The sequence below is a fragment of the Saimiri boliviensis genome, chromosome 12, assembly GCF_048565385.1.
Source record: "Saimiri boliviensis isolate mSaiBol1 chromosome 12, mSaiBol1.pri, whole genome shotgun sequence".
NCBI classification, from domain to species: domain Eukaryota; kingdom Metazoa; phylum Chordata; class Mammalia; order Primates; family Cebidae; genus Saimiri; species Saimiri boliviensis.
In genome coordinates, this window is record NC_133460.1 from 16,622,929 (window position 1) to 16,643,134 (window position 20,206).

General features: G+C 46.7%; 2 protein-coding genes across 4 annotated transcripts in view; one reads left to right on the top strand and one right to left on the bottom strand.

The window, feature by feature from the left end:
* The first annotated feature begins 688 nt into the window (after positions 1 to 688).
* NDUFAB1 (NADH:ubiquinone oxidoreductase subunit AB1) lies at positions 689 to 11,513 on the top strand. Its single transcript, XM_003930192.4, has 5 exons — positions 689 to 856; positions 6,551 to 6,673; positions 8,737 to 8,824; positions 10,178 to 10,277; positions 11,353 to 11,513. The coding sequence occupies exons 1-4, from the start codon at positions 689 to 691 to the stop codon at positions 10,267 to 10,269; spliced, it is 471 nt and encodes a 156-aa protein (XP_003930241.3). The 3' UTR covers positions 10,270 to 10,277; positions 11,353 to 11,513.
* Positions 737 to 20,206, bottom strand: part of UBFD1 (ubiquitin family domain containing 1) — a 40,667-nt gene continuing 21,197 nt past the window's right edge. The window contains exon 7 of one of the 3 annotated variants that reach the window (XM_074381924.1): positions 737 to 1,392. In XM_074381924.1, the coding sequence (XP_074238025.1) occupies positions 1,339 to 1,392 (54 nt within the window). In that variant the 3' untranslated portion in view covers positions 737 to 1,338. Of the gene's footprint in view, positions 1,393 to 11,562; positions 17,096 to 20,206 lie in introns of those variants that run through there. The other 2 variants (XM_039477905.2, XR_012512749.1) reach the window with 2 other exon arrangements.

Sequence of the window (20,206 nt, forward strand, 5' to 3'; positions counted from 1 at the left end):
TCACTGCATCTTCCGCCTGCTCCCGCTTCAGCCTCTGGAATAGCTGGGACTACAGGCGCCCACCACCACACTCGGCTAATTTTTGTATTTTTAGTTGAGATGGGGTTTCACTACGTTGGCCAGACTGGTCTCATGACCTTGTTATCCGCTCGCCTCAGCCTCCCAAAATGCTGGGATTACAGGCATGAGCCACTGTGCCCGGCCTCGATAAATGTTAATACCTGTGGAAGAATCATGGAATCAAAACCTTTTTCCCTTCTTTTAATCTTTTTTTGTAATAGAAACGAAGTCTTGGTGTGTTGGCCAGGTTGGTCTTTAACTCCTGAGCTCAAGCAGTCCTGCCTCCTTGGCCTCGCAAAGTGCTAGGATTAAAGGCGTTAGCCACCGTGCCCGGCCCCTAACGTTTAAGTAGATGTATTTCAGAACTTTCAGAGAAAAAGTGATAGCTTTCTCGTGTCAATGAGCAGTGTTTAGGGAAAGACGCGGCATCTGCAGTTTAGTTCTGGCACCAAGCCGATGTTCGCCTACAGTCATGGATGGGCTCTCAGGGCGCAGTGCCTCCAGGAGCCGCCAGGGTCCGCTACTGTCGGCGTTGCCTGACAGCGCCGCTCTGTGCGTCGCCTGCGCGCTGCGGGATAGGAACCCTGGGCGGGAGGCGGGGCGCAGTGCATCCTGGGTCGGCGTAGTCATGGCGTCTCGTGTCCTTTTCTCCTGTGTCCGTCGCCTGCCTGCGGCCTTCGCGCCGCTGCCCCGGGTCTCCCTGCTAGCCGCCGCCCAGCCTTTCAGCACCGCTCTGTGCTCCACAGGGACCCGGACGAGGCCTGGGCCTTCGCAGCCGGCCTCGGTGCTCGCGCAGGTGACTCGCGGTGACTTTGCTGGGGATTGGCAGGGGTCAGGGATCGGCCCCGGTGGAAGTGGAGGCCGGGCATCCCGGCCGCGCCAGCTGCAGCGAGGGTGACAGCCGGCTGCAGGGGGCAGCCGGCTCGCTCCCAGCCCCGCTGTCTAACGGTGTTTAGTTGACCCCTGTCAGGAGGCTGGGTGACCTCGTAATAACGAGGAAGAGCAGAGACTGGGGTCCAGCACCACTGGGTTCCAGTGCTGGCTGCCGCTTACCGAAACTTTGGACGAGTCTTCTATCCTCGCTCACATCTGCAAAACTGGGATCCTGGTCTCTACCTTGCGGAGTCGCAATAAGGATTAGATCAGTTCATGCGGGTAGAGCACCTCCTGCGGTCTCAAAATACTGGTCACCGTGTTGTAGTGGTAACAGCATGCAAAGAGGCAGCCACACTGGCCTACAGCCTTCTCTAGAGCAGTTCTCTTCCTGCAGTTAAGTCCTTACTTTTCCCTGCGGCCACTTTTTGCCTGTGTCCAGGACTCCTGGAAGTAATTCTGGAAAACAAGTACAGGTGTTGTTTAAACAATAAGGATTTGAATTGCGCGGGTTCACTTATAAGCGGATTTTTTCAACCAAATGCGGCCAGTATTTACGGGATGTGCGGCCGCGCATGTAAGGAGGGCTAGCTCTTCCTATCAGTGGATTCTGCAAGGCTGACTGCAGGACGTGAGTGTGTGAGGATTTGGGTATAGTCCGGGGTTCTGGAACCAATTTCCTGCGTTCATACCAAGGAACGACTGCACCTTGTAGTACATAGCTTAAGCTGATGAAATCTGCGTGAGGCTGAAACGCCGGGAGGCAGTGATTTTCAATCCTAGCTGCACATTCAAATTACCTGGGTAACTTAAAAAAAAAAAAAAAAAAAGGCTTGCCCTTCCCCCTTCCTCCTGAATTATTCCTCTGGGATGAGGCCCTGGCACGGCTTTTGCTGTTGTCATCGCCGGCGTTGTTTTTTTTTGAGACAAAGTCTCAATCTGTCACCCAGGCTGGAGTGGAGTGGCACGATCTCGGCTCACTGCAGCCTCCGCTTCCCAGGTTCAAGCGATTATCCTGCCTCAGCCTTTCCAGCAGCTGGAACTACAGGTACCCACCACCACGCCTGGCTAGTTTTTATGTTTTTAGTAGACACGGGGTTTCACCATATTGGCCAGGCTGGTCTCGAACTCCTGTTGTGATCCGCCCACCTCGGCCTCCCAAAGTGCTGGGATTACAGGCATGAGCCACTGCACCCGGCTTGTTGTTGTCAAAATTCTCCAGGTGACTCTGAAATCCAGTTAAGAAGAAAATATGGGCTAGGCGCGGTGGCTCACGCCTGTAATCCCAGCACTTTGGGAGGCCGAGGCGGGTGGATCACGAGGTCAAGAGATCGAGACCATCCTGGTCAACATGGTGAAACCCCGTCTCTACTAAAAATACAAAAAATTAGCTGGGCATGGTGGCGCGTGCCTGTAATCCCAGCTACTCAGGAGGCTGAGGCAGGAGAATTGCCTGAACCCAGGAGGCGGAGGTTGCAGGTGAGCCGAGATCGGGCGAAAACTCCGTTTCAAAAAAAAAAAAAAAAAAAAAAAAAAGAATGAAAATAACCATCTTAAGGTAGGATAGATTCCCAAGGTCAGGTTATGAAACCCCTTTTCAAAGTCATGGACTCCAGATAATAGTGGTTTCAACCTTGACTGCATGTTAGTGTGAAAAAAAAAGTGTCTGGCCAGGCACATTGGCTCATGCCTGTAATCCCAGCACTTTGGAAGGCCGAAGTGGGTGGATCGCATGAGACCAGCCTGGGTAACATGGTGGAACCCCGTCTCTACAAAAATGCAGAAATCAGCCAAGCATGGTGTCACATGCCTCCTGACTAGTCCCAGCTACTCGGGAGGCTAAGGTGGGAGGATTGCTTGAACCCAGGAGGTAGAGGTTTTAGGGAGCAAGATTGTGCTACTGCACTCCAGCCTGGGAAGCAGATCATCTTAAACAAATAAATAAGCCATCCCAGGCCAAATGGACAGAATCTAGAGGTGAATACTAGGTGACTATTTTTAGAAGTCATCAGATGTTTCTTTTGTGAAGTCAGTGTTGATATTCACTGATAGTTTAATGGATTAATTCATTGGGCATCGCACTATTGGCTGTATCGAAAGATGAAAAGTATCACCTTGAAATTAAGGGTTAAAAAGCAGTAGGTAGGCCAGGCGTCGTGGCGCATGCCTGTAATGTCAGCATTTTGGGAGGCCAGGGTGAGTGGATCATGAGGTTAAGAGGTCGAAACCATCCTGGCTAACATGGTGAAACCCCGTCTTTACTAAAAATACAAAAATTAGCTGGGCATGATGGCGCATGCCTGTAGTCCCAGCTACTTGGAAGCCTAAGGCAGGAGAACTGCTTGACGTTGGGAGGTAGAGGTTGCTGTGAGCTGAGATCACGCCACTGCACTTTAGACTGGGTGACAGAGCGAGACTGTCTCAAAAAAAAAAAAGAGAAAAAGAAAAGGCAGTAGGTAGAATTGATGATTGTCTGGTTCCTAAGATTGATTTCAGCCTGAGGCTAAAATGTGAAGTGATTGTCCTTGTTCTTACAGCATTGATTCTCGTTGTTGATTGGGTTAAAATACAGATTCTGATTCAGGTCTCAGAAGGGGTCAGAGAGTTTCCACTTCCAGTGGGCTTCCAGAAGATTCTGCTGCTGGTGTTCCTTGGACCATGCTTTGAATAGCAACGAGCTCAGAAATGTTCCACTGTGGCTGCTTGGCTTGTATATATGGCAGAGGAATAATTTTATTTATATTTACAAAGTGGTTTTGACTAAGTTCATTCAAAGATATTGAGGGCCAGCTATGTGCCAGGACTTATGCTACCTGCTGAGAGACGCAGAGATGAACACAAAAGACATTAGCTTACATCTTTATTGAACACTTTGCAGCCTTTATGTCCAACTTGCCGGCTCCTTCTCTGCTGCTGTCTTCTTTGCTAAGCTGTTGGGACACTGTCCTCCCTTGGTTGGTTTGTCCCCTACCTTGTTGGCACTTTACCTTTCAGGCTGGAGTGAAGTGACACGATCATAGCCTTGACCTCCTGAACTCAAGTGGTCCTCCCGCCTCAGCCTCCTGAGTAACTGGGACTACAGGCATGTGCCGCCACGCCTGGCTAATTTTTTAATGTCTGTCTTTTTTTGTAAAGACAGGATGTCCTTATGTTGCCTAAGCTAGTTGTGAACTCTTGGGCTTAAATGATCCTCCTGGCTCAGCTTCCCAAGTGCTGGGATTACAGGCATGAGCCATCACACCTGGCGTGCCTAACTCTTAAATGTTGGTAGGCTCCAGAGTTCTTTTACCACACATGCTCCTTGGACTACCTCTTCACTTTTGGTTTCTGTTATTGCTGTATATCCCAGACCTCCACCTCCAGCCCTTGTTCATCTCATTTGGACCATTGCTCATGCTACCTATTTCCTGCTGTGAAATTTCCCCTTCTCACATCCATCCACTATGCCAACCCCAGAGCAACTAGTTACTCATTTACACTCTTTTTCCCAAAAGGAGCTAAGGCAGCTTTCTCGAGTATAAAAATACCGGATGATATAAAGTAGAATGTAGGAGGAAAAAAAAAAAAAAAAGAAAACAAGGGCAGTGACCTCAAATGCAGCCTGGAAGTCTTATACTTGATCCAGGCAGGCACTGAATCTACACTGTCCAGCAGCTGGAGCACAAAGACAATTTCCAGCAGTTCTGTAGGGTACGGTATCCACATGAAGACGGCACTTGTGCACAGAAAAAGCCAGCTATTCCAGGACTGGGGCCAGGACCAGACTGATAATGTATGACTGTGATGGACTCAGGGCCGTGCTCTGTCCATGTCATTCATCTCCCATTAAGACAAAGTCCCAGGCCGTTCCCATGGCCCTTAAGGCCCTTCCTCTTCGCCTCGGAGCCTGTCATCTGTGTACCGTCTCCTAACATGAGCTGATATCTTCTTACATGGAAAGGCACTGCACTTTCATGCCTTGCCTTATTTCCTTTTTTTTCTTTCTTTTTTTTGGAGACAAGGTTTCTGTCACCCAGACTGGAGTGCAGTAGCACGATCACATCTCTGCAGCTTTGAACTCCTCCTGGGCCCATAGAAGCACGCACCACCACACCCGGCTAATTTTTGTATTTTTAGTAGAGATGGGGCTTCACCATGTTGGCCAGGCTAGTCTCAAACTCCTGGCCTCAAGTGATTGGCCCACCTTGGCCTCCCAAAGTGCTGGGATTACAGGTGTGAGATACCACACCTGGCCTAATACCTGTTCTTTATGCAAGATTAATGTTTCTTATATAGAGGTTATACTGACTTGGTTCCCTGGGCAGTGTTTATTATGACTTTTCATAGACCTTTGTGAGTATCAGGGACCTGAGCCCTAACAAGCAGCCCACTTTCAATAGGGAAATGCCTTAAGAACTCCAAGCCTTGGACTTAAAATCAACTTCAGAAAGTAAACAGACCAACTTAGATTAGGGATTCCTGCACTGAGCAAAACTGCCAGATACCTGTTTTGTTTTCTCTTGTTCTGCATGGTACCTTCCACAGCATTAAACCCCTGACCTGTGATTGCAGCTCATTCCACATTTGTTGAATGAAATCTGGTCAAGACACTAATACCAGGGCCGGGCGCGGTGGCTCAAGCCTGTAATCCCAACACTTTGGGAGGCCGAGGCGGGTGGATCATGAGGTCAAGAGATCAAGACCATCCTGGTCAGCATGGTGAAACCCCGTCTCTACTAAAAATACAAAAAAATTAGCTGGGCATGGTGGCGCGTGCCTGTAATCCCAGCTACTCAGGAGGCTGAGGTAGGAGAATTGCCTGAACCCAGGAGGCGGAGGTTGCGGTGAGCCGAGATCGCGCCATTGCACTCCAGCCTGGGTAACAAGAGTGAAACTCTGTCTCAAAAAAAAGAAAAAAAAGACACTAATACCTACTTAAACACCAAGCCAACTAATAACAGAGATAATGTGACATATTGTTCTAACATGGCAGAGGCCAGAAGTGCTCACGGTCTGGCTGGTGGCCATGAGGCAAGCCTCTGTGGAAGAGAAATAGATTGGAATGTAATGACTGTAAGCTCCTTCATTCCCCTCTTTGGCTGAGTGTCCAGCTTTGTTTGTCCTGGCTGAAGTCAGGGAGATAACTGCTGGAGCCAAACTAGACCTTTCTGGTGTATGGTCCTCAGTTTGAATTATCTTTGGGTTTACCATGACAGCTCTTTCCTTGTGGGTTATTTTGACTTGGGTCTGCCAATTAAAGGTGGCAGCATCCTAGAGAGGCCTCAGGATGCTGAAGATGCCTTGAGAAGACATAAGCATTTCTGCAGGCGCTAGACAATTTTAGTGGCAGTTAGTGTCACAGAGCAGGATGAATGTCCAGAGCCTGAGGGTTGAACCCAGGAGGCAGAGGGGCCAATCCTGACTCCTGGGAAGGAGGCCTAAGATGCTACTGAACTGTTAGGGCTTCTGTGACTACCAAGCTCTGCAACTTGGTGTGTCTTAATGGCCACAATTAGAATCAGATGATGTGGGTTCCCTAAAGCCCCAGAAGTTTTGTGAAAGTTACCTATAGGTCTGTGCACTGATTTAGAGGCATTTTTGGTTCAATGACAGTGTTTCCTTTCTGCCTTCTCTCCAGGTTCCGGGTGGAGTTACACAGTTGTGCCGCCAGTATTGCGAAGCACCCCCTTTGACATTAGAGGGCATCCAGGACCGTGTTCTTTACGTATTGAAACTCTATGACAAGATTGACCCAGAGAAGGTAACTGATGGTGGTTTGAATTTTTGTCTTTAGAGTATTTAATCACATGGTACAAATGCAAAGGGAAAGATACTCAGTAAAAATCTCCCTGGCTCCCAGCCACCCAGGCCCATTCTGGGAGACAGCCAGCGCTACCAGTTTCATGTGTGTTTCCAGAAATATTCAATGTGTATATTAAGAAGTACACACGTGTGTGTATATTATATGTAGGTATATCTCACCCTTTTTAAAAAATACAAGTGGGGCTAGGCACGGTGGCTCATGCCTATAATCAATCCCAGCACTCTGGGAGGCCACGGTGGGTGGATCACAAGGTCAGGAGTTCAAGATCAACTGGCCAAGATGGTGAAACCCTGTCTCTACTAAAAATACAACAATTAGCCGGGTGTGGTGGTATGCACCTGTAATCCCAGCTACCGGGGAGGCTGAGACAGGAGAATTACTTGAACCCAGGAGGCAGAGGTTGCAGTGAGCCGAGGTTGTGCCACTGCACTACAGCCTAGGCAATAGAGTGAGACCCTGTCTCAAAAACAAACAAACCAAAAAAAACCCCACAGGTGGCAGTATAGTGTAAATTATCCTTGCATTTTTAACTTGGAACTTGTATGATATGGTAGGCTTTTAAAACTTTTTTTTTTTTTTTGAGATGGAGTTTCACTCTTGTTACCCAGGCTAGAGTGCAATGGTGCGATCTCGGCTCACCACAACCTCTGCCTCCTGGGTTCAGGCAATTCTCCTGCCTCAGCCTCCTGAGTAGCTGGGATTACAGGCACATGCCACCATGCCCAGCTAATTTTTTGTATTTTTTAGTAGGGACGGGGTTTCACCATGTTGACCAGGATGGTCTCGATCTCTTGACCTCGTGATCCACCCACCTCGGCCTTCCAAAGTGCTGGGATTATAGGCTTGAGCCACCGTGCCCAGCCCAAAACTTTCTTCTTTAAAAATTGAATCTGGCCGGGTGCAATGGCTCACGCCTGTAATCCCAGCACTTTGGGAAGCCAACACAGGCGGATCACCTGAAGCCTGGAGTTTAAGACCAGCCTGGCCAACATGGTGAAACCCTGTCTCTACTAAAAATACAAAATTAGCTGGGCATGGTGGCAGGCGCTTGTAATCCCAGCTGCTCAGGAGACTGAGGCAGGAGAATTGCTTAAACCTGGGAGGTGGAGGTTGCAGTGAGCCAAGATCGCACCATTGTACTTCATCCTGGGTGACAGAGTGAAACTGTCGAACAACAACAAAAACTGAATCTGTTGTTTAGGTAGGGTAGTTTGTTTTTGATACAGGATTTTGAAGAATCATTCCTGATGATCCTGAGGTCTAAATTAAAGGCGGGGTGGTAGTAAACACTTTGTAACATGAAGCTGCCTGCATTTTATAATAGTCTGCTATTTTTGAGGCAGGCCACTTAAGGTGTGGGGTCTAGGCCTTTAGTTGTCAGTAAGGCAGCAAAAATACCCCAAATTCTTCTGATGTCATTCAGAACAATGATCATAGATCTCAGTAAAACATACAGTTTGGGCTGGGCGTGGTGGCTCACGCCTGTAATCCCAGCATTTTGGGAGGCTGAGGAGGGTGGATCACCTGAGGTCAGGAGTTCAGGACCAGCCTGGCCAAAAAACCCCGTCTCTCCTAAAAATAAAAAAAAAATTAGCTGGGCATGGTGGCATGTGCCTGTAATCCCATCCCAGCTGCTCAGCAGGCTGAGGCACAAGAATCACTTAAACCCAGGAGGCCAAGGTTGCAATGAACCAAGATTGTGCCATTGCACTCCAGCCTGGGATAGAGCAAGACTCTGTCTCAAACAAACAAACAAACAAACAAACCCCATATTCAGTGAAATCCTTCATTAGCTATGTATATATTGTTCACTTCAAAACGAAGTTGAATAAGATAAAGGAAACCATGTATGTACCAGCACAGGTTACGTATATAATGTCAGTTATGGCCTCTGTTTATTAACAATTGGATGTCGTGATTAAGTGGCAATATGCCCCGTTACCTTGGGAAGCAAATGCTTTCATGGGCTAAATTGTGTGTTTGGTGCTCCTTTCTTGCAGCTTTCCGTAAATTCTCATTTTATGAAAGACCTGGGCTTAGACAGTTTGGACCAAGTGGAGATTATCATGGCCATGGAAGACGAATTTGGTAATGCACGCGGGCTCAGTCTCGTATCTACATACTGTGATTTTTGATTTAGGTGGATTAAACTGAAAGAAATGCTGGGAGTCTGAATTGGAATTAGAATTAAGTATTAATAGCAACATCAGCATCCACTGCCCTACCCACACACCTTCCTGCCCACTTACCATCAGGTGAAGTAAGCCTTAGGGATGGTGCATTTATTCAGAAAACACTTAGCACAAGCCCAGCAGAGTGCCCAGTGTGGTGCCAAGAGCCAAATGACCAGAGATGGTTCCAGGGGACTGAATCCAGGGCAAAAGCCTCCCCGGAGTACCTGCTGATGACGCGTCAGCTCCTCATGAGCTTGGGTAACACAAGCCAGATAGAACTAGTGAGGTGTGCCCGGACAACAGACGCCCCGAGAGCCCTCTGGCCCTGGTCTATCATGGCTTACATGCACACCAAGTTTGGGACTGTGTGTTGTGCAAGTGAGACCTTTATAAGGCTCCCTGGCTGTTTCTGGATGAATTGGTTGAATAGGAAATCAAGGGACTTCTGTGCTCTTCTACAGAGCAGGGCCTAGTTAACATTCCTCACAGATGGTGCTGACTAGGATGGAATCCTTTGCCTAGTGCTTGAGTACCAGGTCTAGAATTGAGCTTAGTTAGGTATGAGCCTGGATAAGTAACTATCTCTCAAAGCCTGTTTCCTCAGCTGTAAAGTGGGGGTGATCACAGTAGGAACCCCAGGATTTGGATTGCTGGGGAATTAGAGGTTATGTGTAAAATGCTCAACACAGTGTTTGGCCCAAAGTAAGCTAACTATCAAAACCCAGCCATTTATAAAAAACCAACCATCATTAAAAAAAATTCATGTGTGACATGTGTTACAACACAGTGAACCTGAGAATGCTGAGTGAAAGAAGCCAGACACAGAGTTATAAACTGTTTACGTGAAATGTCAGGAAGAGGCAGATCCAGAGACAGAAAGTAGACTAGTGGTTGCCAGGGGTAGGGAGGATGGGGAGTGACTGCTGATGGGCACTGGGTTTCTTTTTGGGTGATGAAATGTTCTAGAGTTAGACAATGGTGATAGTTGCACAATGTTGTGAACATACTAAAAACTACATATATACATAGAATTTTCTATTATGTAAATTCTATCTCAGACAAACAAACACCTCTGAAACATGGTATCCAACCTGTATGCACACTGTCTAGAACCTAACTGGCTCACAACCTAAACGGGATTCCAGGTTGCTGAATTTTTTTACATACTTGTAGGTGTTGTAGAAGGGTCAGGTGCTTTCAGTTCTAAAGGATGTTTTTTTTTTTTGTTTTTTTTTTAACTCTCTCACATTGTATATTTTTCTTTTAGGGTTTGAAATTCCTGATTTAGATGCAGAAAAGTTAATGTGTCCACAAGAAATTGTAGATTACATTGCAGATAAGAAGGATGTATATGAATAAAGTATCAGGTAAATAATTAGACTTATAAAAATGTTGTTCACCCATAGATTTAATCTGTCGGTGGTTCTTCAATAAAGGAAAGTCAAGAAGAAATAGAAAATGGAAATGCTTGACCGAGATTTTTCACTACTTAGAAAATGCAAGGCCTTTTCTGTTGTCTGCCACTCAAAGGGGCCCAGCCCTGGTGGTGATCTTTATCTGTGAGAGGTTGAGAGCTGTCATTCCTAGACAGGACTCCCTTGATTGTCAGCTCTCCTAACAAAAGCAGTCTTATACAAAGTACTGAGCAGGGTAACGGGGAAACCTCGGTCTCCCTCAGTAACTCACCCAAGGCAAGCCCAGCCTGCTGGTGACCTGGCTCTCAGGCAAGAGAGGCCTCACAGATAAGAGGATGGACTTTGGAGTCAGAGACATGCAAGTTTATTCTCATCTCTGCCACTCTCTGTAAGTCTGGTGGTCTCAAGTAGGCTGCTTAGCTCTGTAAGCCTGTTTCCTCATATATAATCTGGGGGTAATAATAGGACCTACCTGGGGCTTTTTTGAAGGCAAAATTGAAGAGAGTATGTATATAGCTTAATACAATGATTAAGCCTCTCAGTAAACAGTAACTCTTGTTACTTAGGTTCTAGAATAATCAATTAAGACTTTTTGAATTAAAAGTTGTATTAGTGTCTTTAGCTTTTAGTGACTACTTTTTTTTTTTTTTTTTTTTTTTAAAAAAAGACAGAATCTTGTTCTGTTGCCCAGGCTGGAGCGCAGCAGCATGATCTTGGTTCACTGCAACCTCTGCCTCCTGGGTTCAAGCAGTTTCCTGCCTCAGCCTCCTGAATAGCTGGGATTACAGGTGTGTACCACCACACCCAGCTAATTTTTGTATTTTTAGTAGAAATGGGGTTTCACCATGTTGGCAAGGCTGGTCTTGAACTTCTGACCTAGGTGATCTGCCCACCTTGGCCTCTCAGAGTGCTGAGATTATAGTCATGAGCCACTGCGGTCAGCCAGATGAATTTTTAGCACCCGAAAGATGTCATTTACCATTAGTAAGAAGACACCAAAAATAACATTGAACTTTGTCTTTTCCAGGCCCTTTAGCTTTGTTGAGAGAGGACACAGATGATACTGATGAATGTCTGGCAGTGAGGACACAGTTCAGCATTTTTGCTGGCTCTGACAGAGTAATTCTGAGGGACTTGTATTTAAATTGTGTAAGTGTTTTTCTCTTTGAAAATAAATCTATAAAACCAGTCTTTCCTCAGTCTTCAGTTTTTCAGTGATGTCTATAAAGTGCTTTTTTGTATTGCCATTGCTTACTATTTGTAAAGGCCTGTCTCATTTGTATTCATGCATGTCAAAAACAGTGGCTTCTCCAGCAGTGTACTTGAAGTAAGGCTGTCTTCCCCACCTTCGTGTCAGGAGTAAATACATTCATGGAAAAGGACTTTTTGTTTCAAAAACATTTTTTTTTTAGCTTTCATTAGGTTATTACCAGATGTGTCAGCTGATGTCAGCATGTGGGACTACTTTTTCATCCCTGTCCTAAAGATCCCTTTCCAAATTAATAGAATGTAACAGTTCTGGAGAATGGAGGCTCTCTTTCCTCCTGGAAGGTCAGTTTAACACTGTGTCTCTTTGTCACACATCGAGTATCAGTTCCGCCCCTTTTACTCTTAGCACTGTGTTGATTCCTTGGGGTTGATGTAAATAACATGTACAAATTGCCTAACTCTTCATGAGGCTTAGTTTGAGAGTTACATCAAAATAATTGCTCTCTTACTGGTATTTCTAGTTTTGGGAGGGAAGAGGAACAAAAGGCCTGTAGTAAGTGTCTTCAAGGCAGAGGAACTAAGGTAAGGGGCCCTCAGCCAGCAGAGAATCTAATGGCTGAGGGATGAGGTGGTCGAAGGATGGGAGTCAGTTCTGGGATTCAGTCCACACTCACATCTGCTTCCCTTCCTGCAGGTACTAATAGGCTGGTTCCTTCTGGGTTGCTCTAGAGTTATTCCAGGCATGTTATATATATATATATTTTAGCATTTAGGTTCAAGCATTAGGTTCAAATGTGCTGGTTTGTTATAGGTAAATTGTGTGTCATGGGGTTTGGTGTACAGATTATTTTGTCCCCCAGGTAATAAGTATAGTACCCGATGAGTTTTTTGAGATGGAGTTTCACTCTTGTTGCCCAGGTGGAATGCAGTGGCATAATCTCAGTTCAATGCAACCCTCACCTCCCAAGTCCAAGTGACTCTCCTGCCTCAGCCTCCCAAATAGCTGAGATGGGATTACAGCACCCACCACCACGCCCAGCTGATTTTTTGTATTTTTAGTTGAGACAGGGTTTCACCATGTTGGCCAGGCTGATCTTGAACTCCTAACCTCAGGTGATCCGCCCACCTCATCCTCCCAAAGTGCTGAAATTTCAGGCATGTGCCACAGCACCCAGCCCTGCTGGGTATTTTTTGGATCCTCATCCTCTGCCCACCCTCCAGTAAGCCCCAGTGCCTACTGTTCCCTTCTTCCATGTTTACTCAATGTTTTGCTCCCACTTACAAGTCAGAACATGGTATTTGGTTTTCTGTTCCTGTGTTCATTTAGGATACAGCCGCATCCGTGTTGCTGCAAAGGACATGATCTCATTCTTGTTTATAGCTGCATAGTATTCCATGGGGGGGGTGTGGGCATGTGTGTGCATGCAAGAGCATGCATGTACACATTTTCCTTTTTTTTTTTTTTTTGAGATGGAGTGTTGCTTTGTTGCCAGGCTGGAGTGCAGTGGCATGATCTCAGCTCACTGCAACCTCCACCTTTCAGGTTCAAGCCATTCTCCTGCCTCAGCCTCCTGAGTAGCTGGATTACAGGTGTCTGCCACCACGCCCAGATAATTGTTTTCTATTTTTAGTAGAGATGGGGTTTCAGGGTTTCACCATGTTGGCCAGGCTGGTTTCAAACTCCTGACCTCAAGTGATGCGCCTGTCTCGGTCTCCTGAAGTGCTCGGATTACAGGCGAGAGCCACTGTGCCCAGCCTACACACTTTTTTTTTTTTTTAAATCCAGTTTACAGTTGATGGGCATTTAGGTTGATTCCATGTCTTTGCTATTGTGAATAGTGCTGCAGTGAACATTGGAATCCATGTGCCTTTATAGAATGTATAGAATGATTTATATTCCTTTATGTATACCCATTCATGGGATTGCTGGGTCAAATGCAAACCTCTTTTTCTTTTGAGACATTCACTCTGTTACCCAGTCTGAGTGCAGTGGCACGATCATGGTTCACCACAGCCTCCTCAACCCCCCCAGGCTTAGGCCATCCTCCTGCCTCAACCTCCCAAGTAGGCACACCACTGCTAATTTTTAAAGTTATTTGTAGAGATGGGATCTCACTGTGTTACCCAGACTGGTCTTGAACTCCTGGGCTCAAAAGATCCTGCTGCCTCCACTTCCCAAAGTGCTGGGATTACAGGTGTGAGGTCCTGGGCCCAGTAATAGAAATATACTAAAACTAATACTATTTTTAGAAATAGAAAGCATATTCTTTTCACTCATAAAAATCATACACTGTTACCCTAGGCCTTTTCTCTTTTTTTCAATACTTAGCAACGTATCTTGGAAAACTGCCAAATTGGAGGATAAGGCACTTACTCTTTTTTTACAACTGCATTTATTTAACAATAGCTTGAGGCCAGGCATGGTGACTCACACCTGTAATCCCAGCACTCTGGGAGTGGGTCAGATCACCTGAGGTCGGGAGTTTGAGACCAGCCTGACCAACACAAAGAAACCCATCTTAAAAAAAAAAAAAAAAGCTTGAGCACTTACTAGACGCTGGTGATCCAATAGGGAATAAACAGGCTGTGTGTCATTTCTTTGATTGGAACGTCTGTAGTTTTTAACACTGGGGGTATTTTGGTGATAGTCCCCAAGTCGTTCTGTTTAAAATCCCGTGACAGCTGTACATTTTGCCAGAAAACGCGTCTGTGATTGTGTCTGCCTAAGATCACAAAGTCTGACTGTACTGCCACTTGAGTGTCTGCTTTGCTACTATCTTCACCAGACGCCTGCAGTGAAACAGCCCATTCATATCATCCAGTAGCCACTGTAAGCCCCAAAGCAGCCAGAATGAGGGAGGACATTTATTGGATCTCACACACAGAGATCATTCATCCCCAAGGCCATTTAGGGTCTGGTTGTTGAAACAAAAGCGAAAGCCTTTCTGTTCTTTCTGCTCTAAGAGCTTATCATCAGAATGTTTTTTTTTGAGATGGGAGTTTCACTCTTGTTGCCCAGGGTGGAGTGCAATGGCACAATCTTGGCTCACTGCAACCTCCGCCACCCGGGTTCAAGTGATTATCCTGCCTCAGCCTCCTCACTAGCTGAGATTACAGGCATGGGCCACCACGCCTGGCTAATTTTGTATTCTTTTAAGTAGGACAGGGTTTCACCATGTTGGCCAACCTGGTTTTGAACTACTGACCTCAGGTGATCCACCCACCTTGGCCTCCCAAAGTGCTGGGATTACAGGTGTGAGCCACTGCACCCAGCCACAATGTTCTTTTGAAACTTCTGTGCCACTATAGGTAGGCAGCAAACTGGCCAAATGTAGCATTAAGCATGTGTGAATTCAAGAACAGGGTAAATGGAATTGTATGCATATGGTGTTTAATAGCTGCCGAAAACCTCTGAGGATCTGTGCCTCTGTTGTACACCATTCCCGCTGGGAAAGGGTGGCTTGTGAAGCCTGTCATGACCTGGTCCCAGCCCTAGCTCCAGCCATCCCCACCATATCTCCAGTGGAGCTGCTTCAGTCTTCTGTGTCCCCCAAATAGCGAGTGCACTCATTCACTCCACACAATGAAGTACCCACTCTGGGTTAAGCATTCCTGGAGCCTGAGTACAGTTTCACACCATGCAGTTTGTCTCCCATTTCCAGGAGCTCACCACCTTGTAAGGGAGACCGGTACAACCCAGGCAGAGGTATCACACTCAGTATCACCAATGACACAAGCTAACCACCTATGCTGCCCCTGATGGGAAGCAATGAGGTTGTGTCACCTCCGAGGCACCCTCGCTAAACTCATTTAACTTGAATCTGATTATGAGGAAACAAATCTAGAGGGTGGGAGAGTTTATAAGGCCTGGACTTTGTAAAGAGTCATGGGAGGCCCAGCACAGTGAATCATACCTGTTTTGTTAATCCCAATGCTTTGAGGCCAGGAGTTCGATACCAGCCTGGGCAATACCGTGAGACCCTGTCTCTACAAAAAAAACCTTAAAAAATAGCTGAGTGTGGAGTCACATGCCTACAGCCCCAGCTAGTCCCGTATTTGGAGGCTGGAATAAAAAGAGATGGACTGGCAAGAGATTCTGGGAATAAAATGGCAGAACCTGGGAGGCTGGGTGGGAAGATCATTTGAGCCAGGGAATTAGAGGCCGCAGTGAGCTATGATTGCACCATGGCACTGCAGCCAATACAACAAAGGGGGACCCTGTCTCTAAAGGAGTTGAAAAATAAATAGGCCGCGTACAGTGGCTCATGCCTATAATCCCAGCACTCTGGGAGGCCAACGTGAGCAGATCGTCTGAGGTCCGGAGTTCAAGACTAGCCTGACCAACATGGTGAAACCTGGTGTCTACTAAAAACATAAAAATTAGCCAGGCATGGGGGCAGGTGCCTGTAATCCCAACTACTTGGGAGGTTGGGGCAGAATTGCTTGAACCCAGGAGGCAGAGGTTGCAGTGGGCCAAGATCATGACGCTGCACTCCAGCCTGGGCAACAGAGCAAAACTCCATCTCAAAATAATAAATAAAATAAATAGCAGAATCTGATCAGTTGTACATAGGATACCTCTCAAGCTACCAGTACTGGGTGAGATGTTGTCTAAAGCAGGGACCAGCTAAGGATGGGACTTGGTACATTGAATTTGAGGTGTGGGATACCCCAGCAGGCAACAGATAATAAGCAAAAGAGCTCAAGAAAAATGTCAGGCTTGAAGTCTGAGTGCTGGTGAGGCGCTTCCCCAGTGCTGGCTCCTTCCTGCTAAGTTCCCACTGAGGAGTCCCCTCACAGCACTCTTGGAAGTGGTTTAAGTGGGAATGACTGGCCTTCTGCTCCCTGGGATGCACACTTAAGTACTTAAGCCTAATGGGAATTCTGCTTCTTCAGGGATGATTTGGTGCTGGGGCTGGGAAGCTAGGAGAACTGACTGAAAGACTTACCTATCACCTGCTATTTATTAAGTGCATGTGCTACTGTTTTACTTTTTTTCCCTTCCTGTTGATTTGCATCTGTTTTAATTTTTTAAGTGGTAGCCAGCTAATAAATAAACCAATTACACAAATTTAACTGACAAATTAACTTTATTAATATGCAAAGCTAATTAATAAAGCCAACAAATGCCAAGGTTCAAAGTTTAAAAAAGCAGCTCACACCCAAGTCAGTCCCCTTTAAGACACACAGCAAAACTAAGGAAGGAAAAAATTTGAAAGCTAAGTAAGCAAAGCAGCTGGGTTCTTTCCTAACTTCTCAAGTGCAGGCCAGTATCTAAGAGCACAGACCTTACCATCAGGCAAAGCTGGGTTCTGAATCGTAGCTTCACTCAGTAACAGGGATGTGATGTCAGAACCTAAGATTTCCTCTAGTGGCTGAAGTGGGACTCACAGCGGGGATGTGGTGTAGTGCTGACTGAATAATGCACACAACATCCTTCACACTGTAAGATGTAAGGAGGGGGATGATACCACAGGACCTGAATGTAGAGTGCGTGGAGCAAGTACGTGGTGGACAGAGCGCCAGAGGTGACGTCCTTTCTTCGTTCCAGGGTTGGTGGCCTAGAGAAGCAGCATTCACAAGCACATATCAAGAGGTCAAAACACCCTGTTAGGTGGTCTCTCTACTTTTTTAAGATGGAGTTTCACTCTTGTTGCCCAGGCTGTAGTGCAATGGCACAATCTTGGCTCACTGCAACCTTTGCCTCCTGGGTTCAAGCGATTCTCCTGCCTCAGCCTCCGGAATAGCTGGGATTACAGGCATGCAGCACCAGGCCTGGCTAATTTTATATTTTTAGTAGAGACGGGGTTTCACCATGTTGGACATGCTGATAACGAACTCCTAACCTCAGGTGATCCACCTGCCTCGGCCTCCCAAAGTGCTGGGATTACAGGCGTGAGCCACTGTGCCCAGCCTAGGTGGTCTCTTAAAGCCACTCTGTTGCCGGGTGCAGTGGCTCACGCCTGTAATCCCAGCACTTTGGGAGGCCGAGGCGGGTGGATCACGGGGTCAAGAGATTGAGACCATCCTGGTCAACACGGTGAAACCCGTCTCTACTAAAAATACAAAAAGTTAGCCAGGCATGGTTGCGCGTGCCTGTAATCCCAGCTACTCAGGAGGCTGAGGCAGGAGAATCACCTGAACCCAGGAGGTGGAGGTTGCGGTGAGCCGAGATCGCGCCATGGCACTCCAGCCTGGGTAACAACAGGGAAACTCCGTCTCAAAAAAAAAAAGCCACTCTGTTATCTATGGTATGGCATGGAGTATTTGCCTGAAAGCCCCAGGCTCACAATGAATGAAAATAAACTAGCATGTCTTAGATGCTGATATGTGTTTGTGTTTATGGAAGGCAGGGTGACATGCTTATAAAAGGCTTATCTGGGGCCAAGAGTGGTGACTTATGCCTCTCATCCTAGCACTTTGGGAGGTCAAGGCAGGTGGATCACTTGAACCCAGGAGTTTGAGACCAGCCTGGGCAACATGGCAAAACCCTGTCTCTATTTAAAAAAAAAAAAAAAGAAAAATTAGCCAGGTGTGGTAGCACACCCCTATAGTCCCAGCCACGTGGGAGGCTTAGACAGGAGGATCACTTGAGCCCGCGGGGTTGAGGCTGCAGTAAGCCAAGATTGCACCACTGTACCACTGTACTCCAGCTTGGGCGATAGAGGAAGAACCTGTCTTTTACCGGCACTCTTGGGGGAAGAAACTCTCTTTTCCTTGGAGTTGCTAGTTTAGGAGACTAAGTTAACAGAACAAAGTAGAGCCCGGGCTTTGGTGGTCAGGGACCTGATAACCTGACTTGAGCGCCTGGGCTGGACCAGGTGTGACACTCTGGATCCTCCAGTCACATGAGCCAAGTGTCCTTACCTCAGTCATGTGAACTGGGTTTATCACCAAGAACTAATGCAGTCCTAAGCCATGGACCCATGGAGTCTCTTCAGTCTTAGGTATGGGAGCGGAGCCAGAGGGATCAGTGGATGAGAGAAATCTGCTCTCTGGGACGGGCAGCTACCTATGGGCCTCTCCCAGAACCACAGCTGTCCCAGCCTTGAGACACCCATGACCTGAACTCAGAACAAGCCTCATCGTAAGATGGGAAGAAGAGATTAGGGGTCACAAGTGAAAAGTAAGATTACAAATATATAGGGGATGGCCAGGTGAGGTGGCTCACACCTGTATCTCAGGACTTTGGGAGGCCAAGGTGGGCAGATCACCAGAGGCCAGGAGTTCAAGACCAGCCAGCCTGGCCAACATGGTGAAACCCTGTCTTTACTAAATATACAAAAAAGAATTAGCCGGGGGTGATGGCAAGTGCGGGTAATCTCAGCTACTCAGGAGGCTGAGGCAGGAATTATTTGTACCTGGGAGGTGGAGATTGCAGTGAGTCGACATTGTGCCACTGCACTCCATCCTGGGCAACAGAACAAGGTTCTGTTTCAAACAAGCAAAGAAACAAACAAACTATATATATGGGATATTAATTTTAAGGTAGACAGAAAAACCAAGACTAGCAACCATAAAAAAGTTAAAAGGGTATTTAAAGAATACAAGAGTAGTAAGAATTTAAAAACAAGGCTTAGGCTGGCTGTAGTGGCTCACACCTATAATCCCAGCACGCAGGAGGATCATTTGAGCTCAGGAGTTTGAAACCAGCCTGGGCAACATAGTGAGACCCCAATCTCGACAAAAAATAAAAAGAAACAAAAACTAAATCAGCACCGGGTGCGGTGGCTCATGCCTGTAATCCCAGCACTTTAGGCTGAGGTGGGTGGATCTCAAGGTGAGTTCGAGACCAGCCTGACCAACATGGTGAAACCCTATCTCTACTAAAAATACAAAAATGAGCTGGGCACGGTGGCGCTTGCCTGTAATTCCAGCTACTCCGAAAGCTGAGGCAGGAGAATCACTTGAACCTGGGAGGTGGAGGTTGTGGTGAGCCGAGATCACATCACTGCACTACAGCCTGAGCGACAGAGTGAGACTCTTTCTCAAAAAAAAAATAAATAAATAAAAACAAAATTAGCCAGACGTGGTTGCACAGCTGTAGTCCCAGGTACTTGGGATGGTGAGGTGGGAGATCACCTGGGCCCAGGAGTTGGTGACTGCAGCAAGCTCTAATTGGGCTTCTGTGCCCAGCGTGGGTGACAGAGTGGGAACCTGTTTTTTTTTGAAACAGGGTCTCACTCTGTCGCCCAGGCTGAAGCACAGAGGTGTGATCTCAGCTCACTGTAGCTTCAACCTCCCGGGCTCAGGCAATCCTCCTGCCTTAACCTCCCAATAAGCTGAGACTACAGGAGCCATGACATCACACCTGGTTACATTTTTACTTTTTGTAGAGACTGGGTCTTGCTATGTTGCCCAAGCTGGTCTTGAACTCCTGGGCTCAAGTAATCCTCCTTCCTTGGGCTCCCAAAGTGCTGAGAATACAGGCTTAAGCCACTGCACCTGGCCAGGGACTCTGTGTCTATTTAAAATAAAAAAGAAAACAAAACCAGGGATTATTGATTGGAAAATAAATAGTTCCAGAAGATACTTTGGTCTGCATATTAGATATTACTGAATTGACAGTTATTTTTTTTAGGTGAGATAATGTTATTGTGGAATGGTGTAACAACATTTGATTTTTTTTTTTTTTTTTTTAAAGATGGGTTTTCACCATGATGGCCAGGCTG

Excerpts from the sequence above, each read along its gene's own strand:
- NDUFAB1 (XM_003930192.4), top strand. The coding sequence starts at position 689 with ATGGCGTCTCGTGTCCTTTTCTCCTGTGTCCGTCGCCTGCCTGCGGCC. Across the intron at positions 857-6,550 it reads CGGCCTCGGTGCTCGCGCAG|GTTCCGGGTGGAGTTACACA; the intron begins GTGACTCGCGGT and ends CCTTCTCTCCAG. Across the intron at positions 6,674-8,736 it reads ACAAGATTGACCCAGAGAAG|CTTTCCGTAAATTCTCATTT; the intron begins GTAACTGATGGT and ends CCTTTCTTGCAG.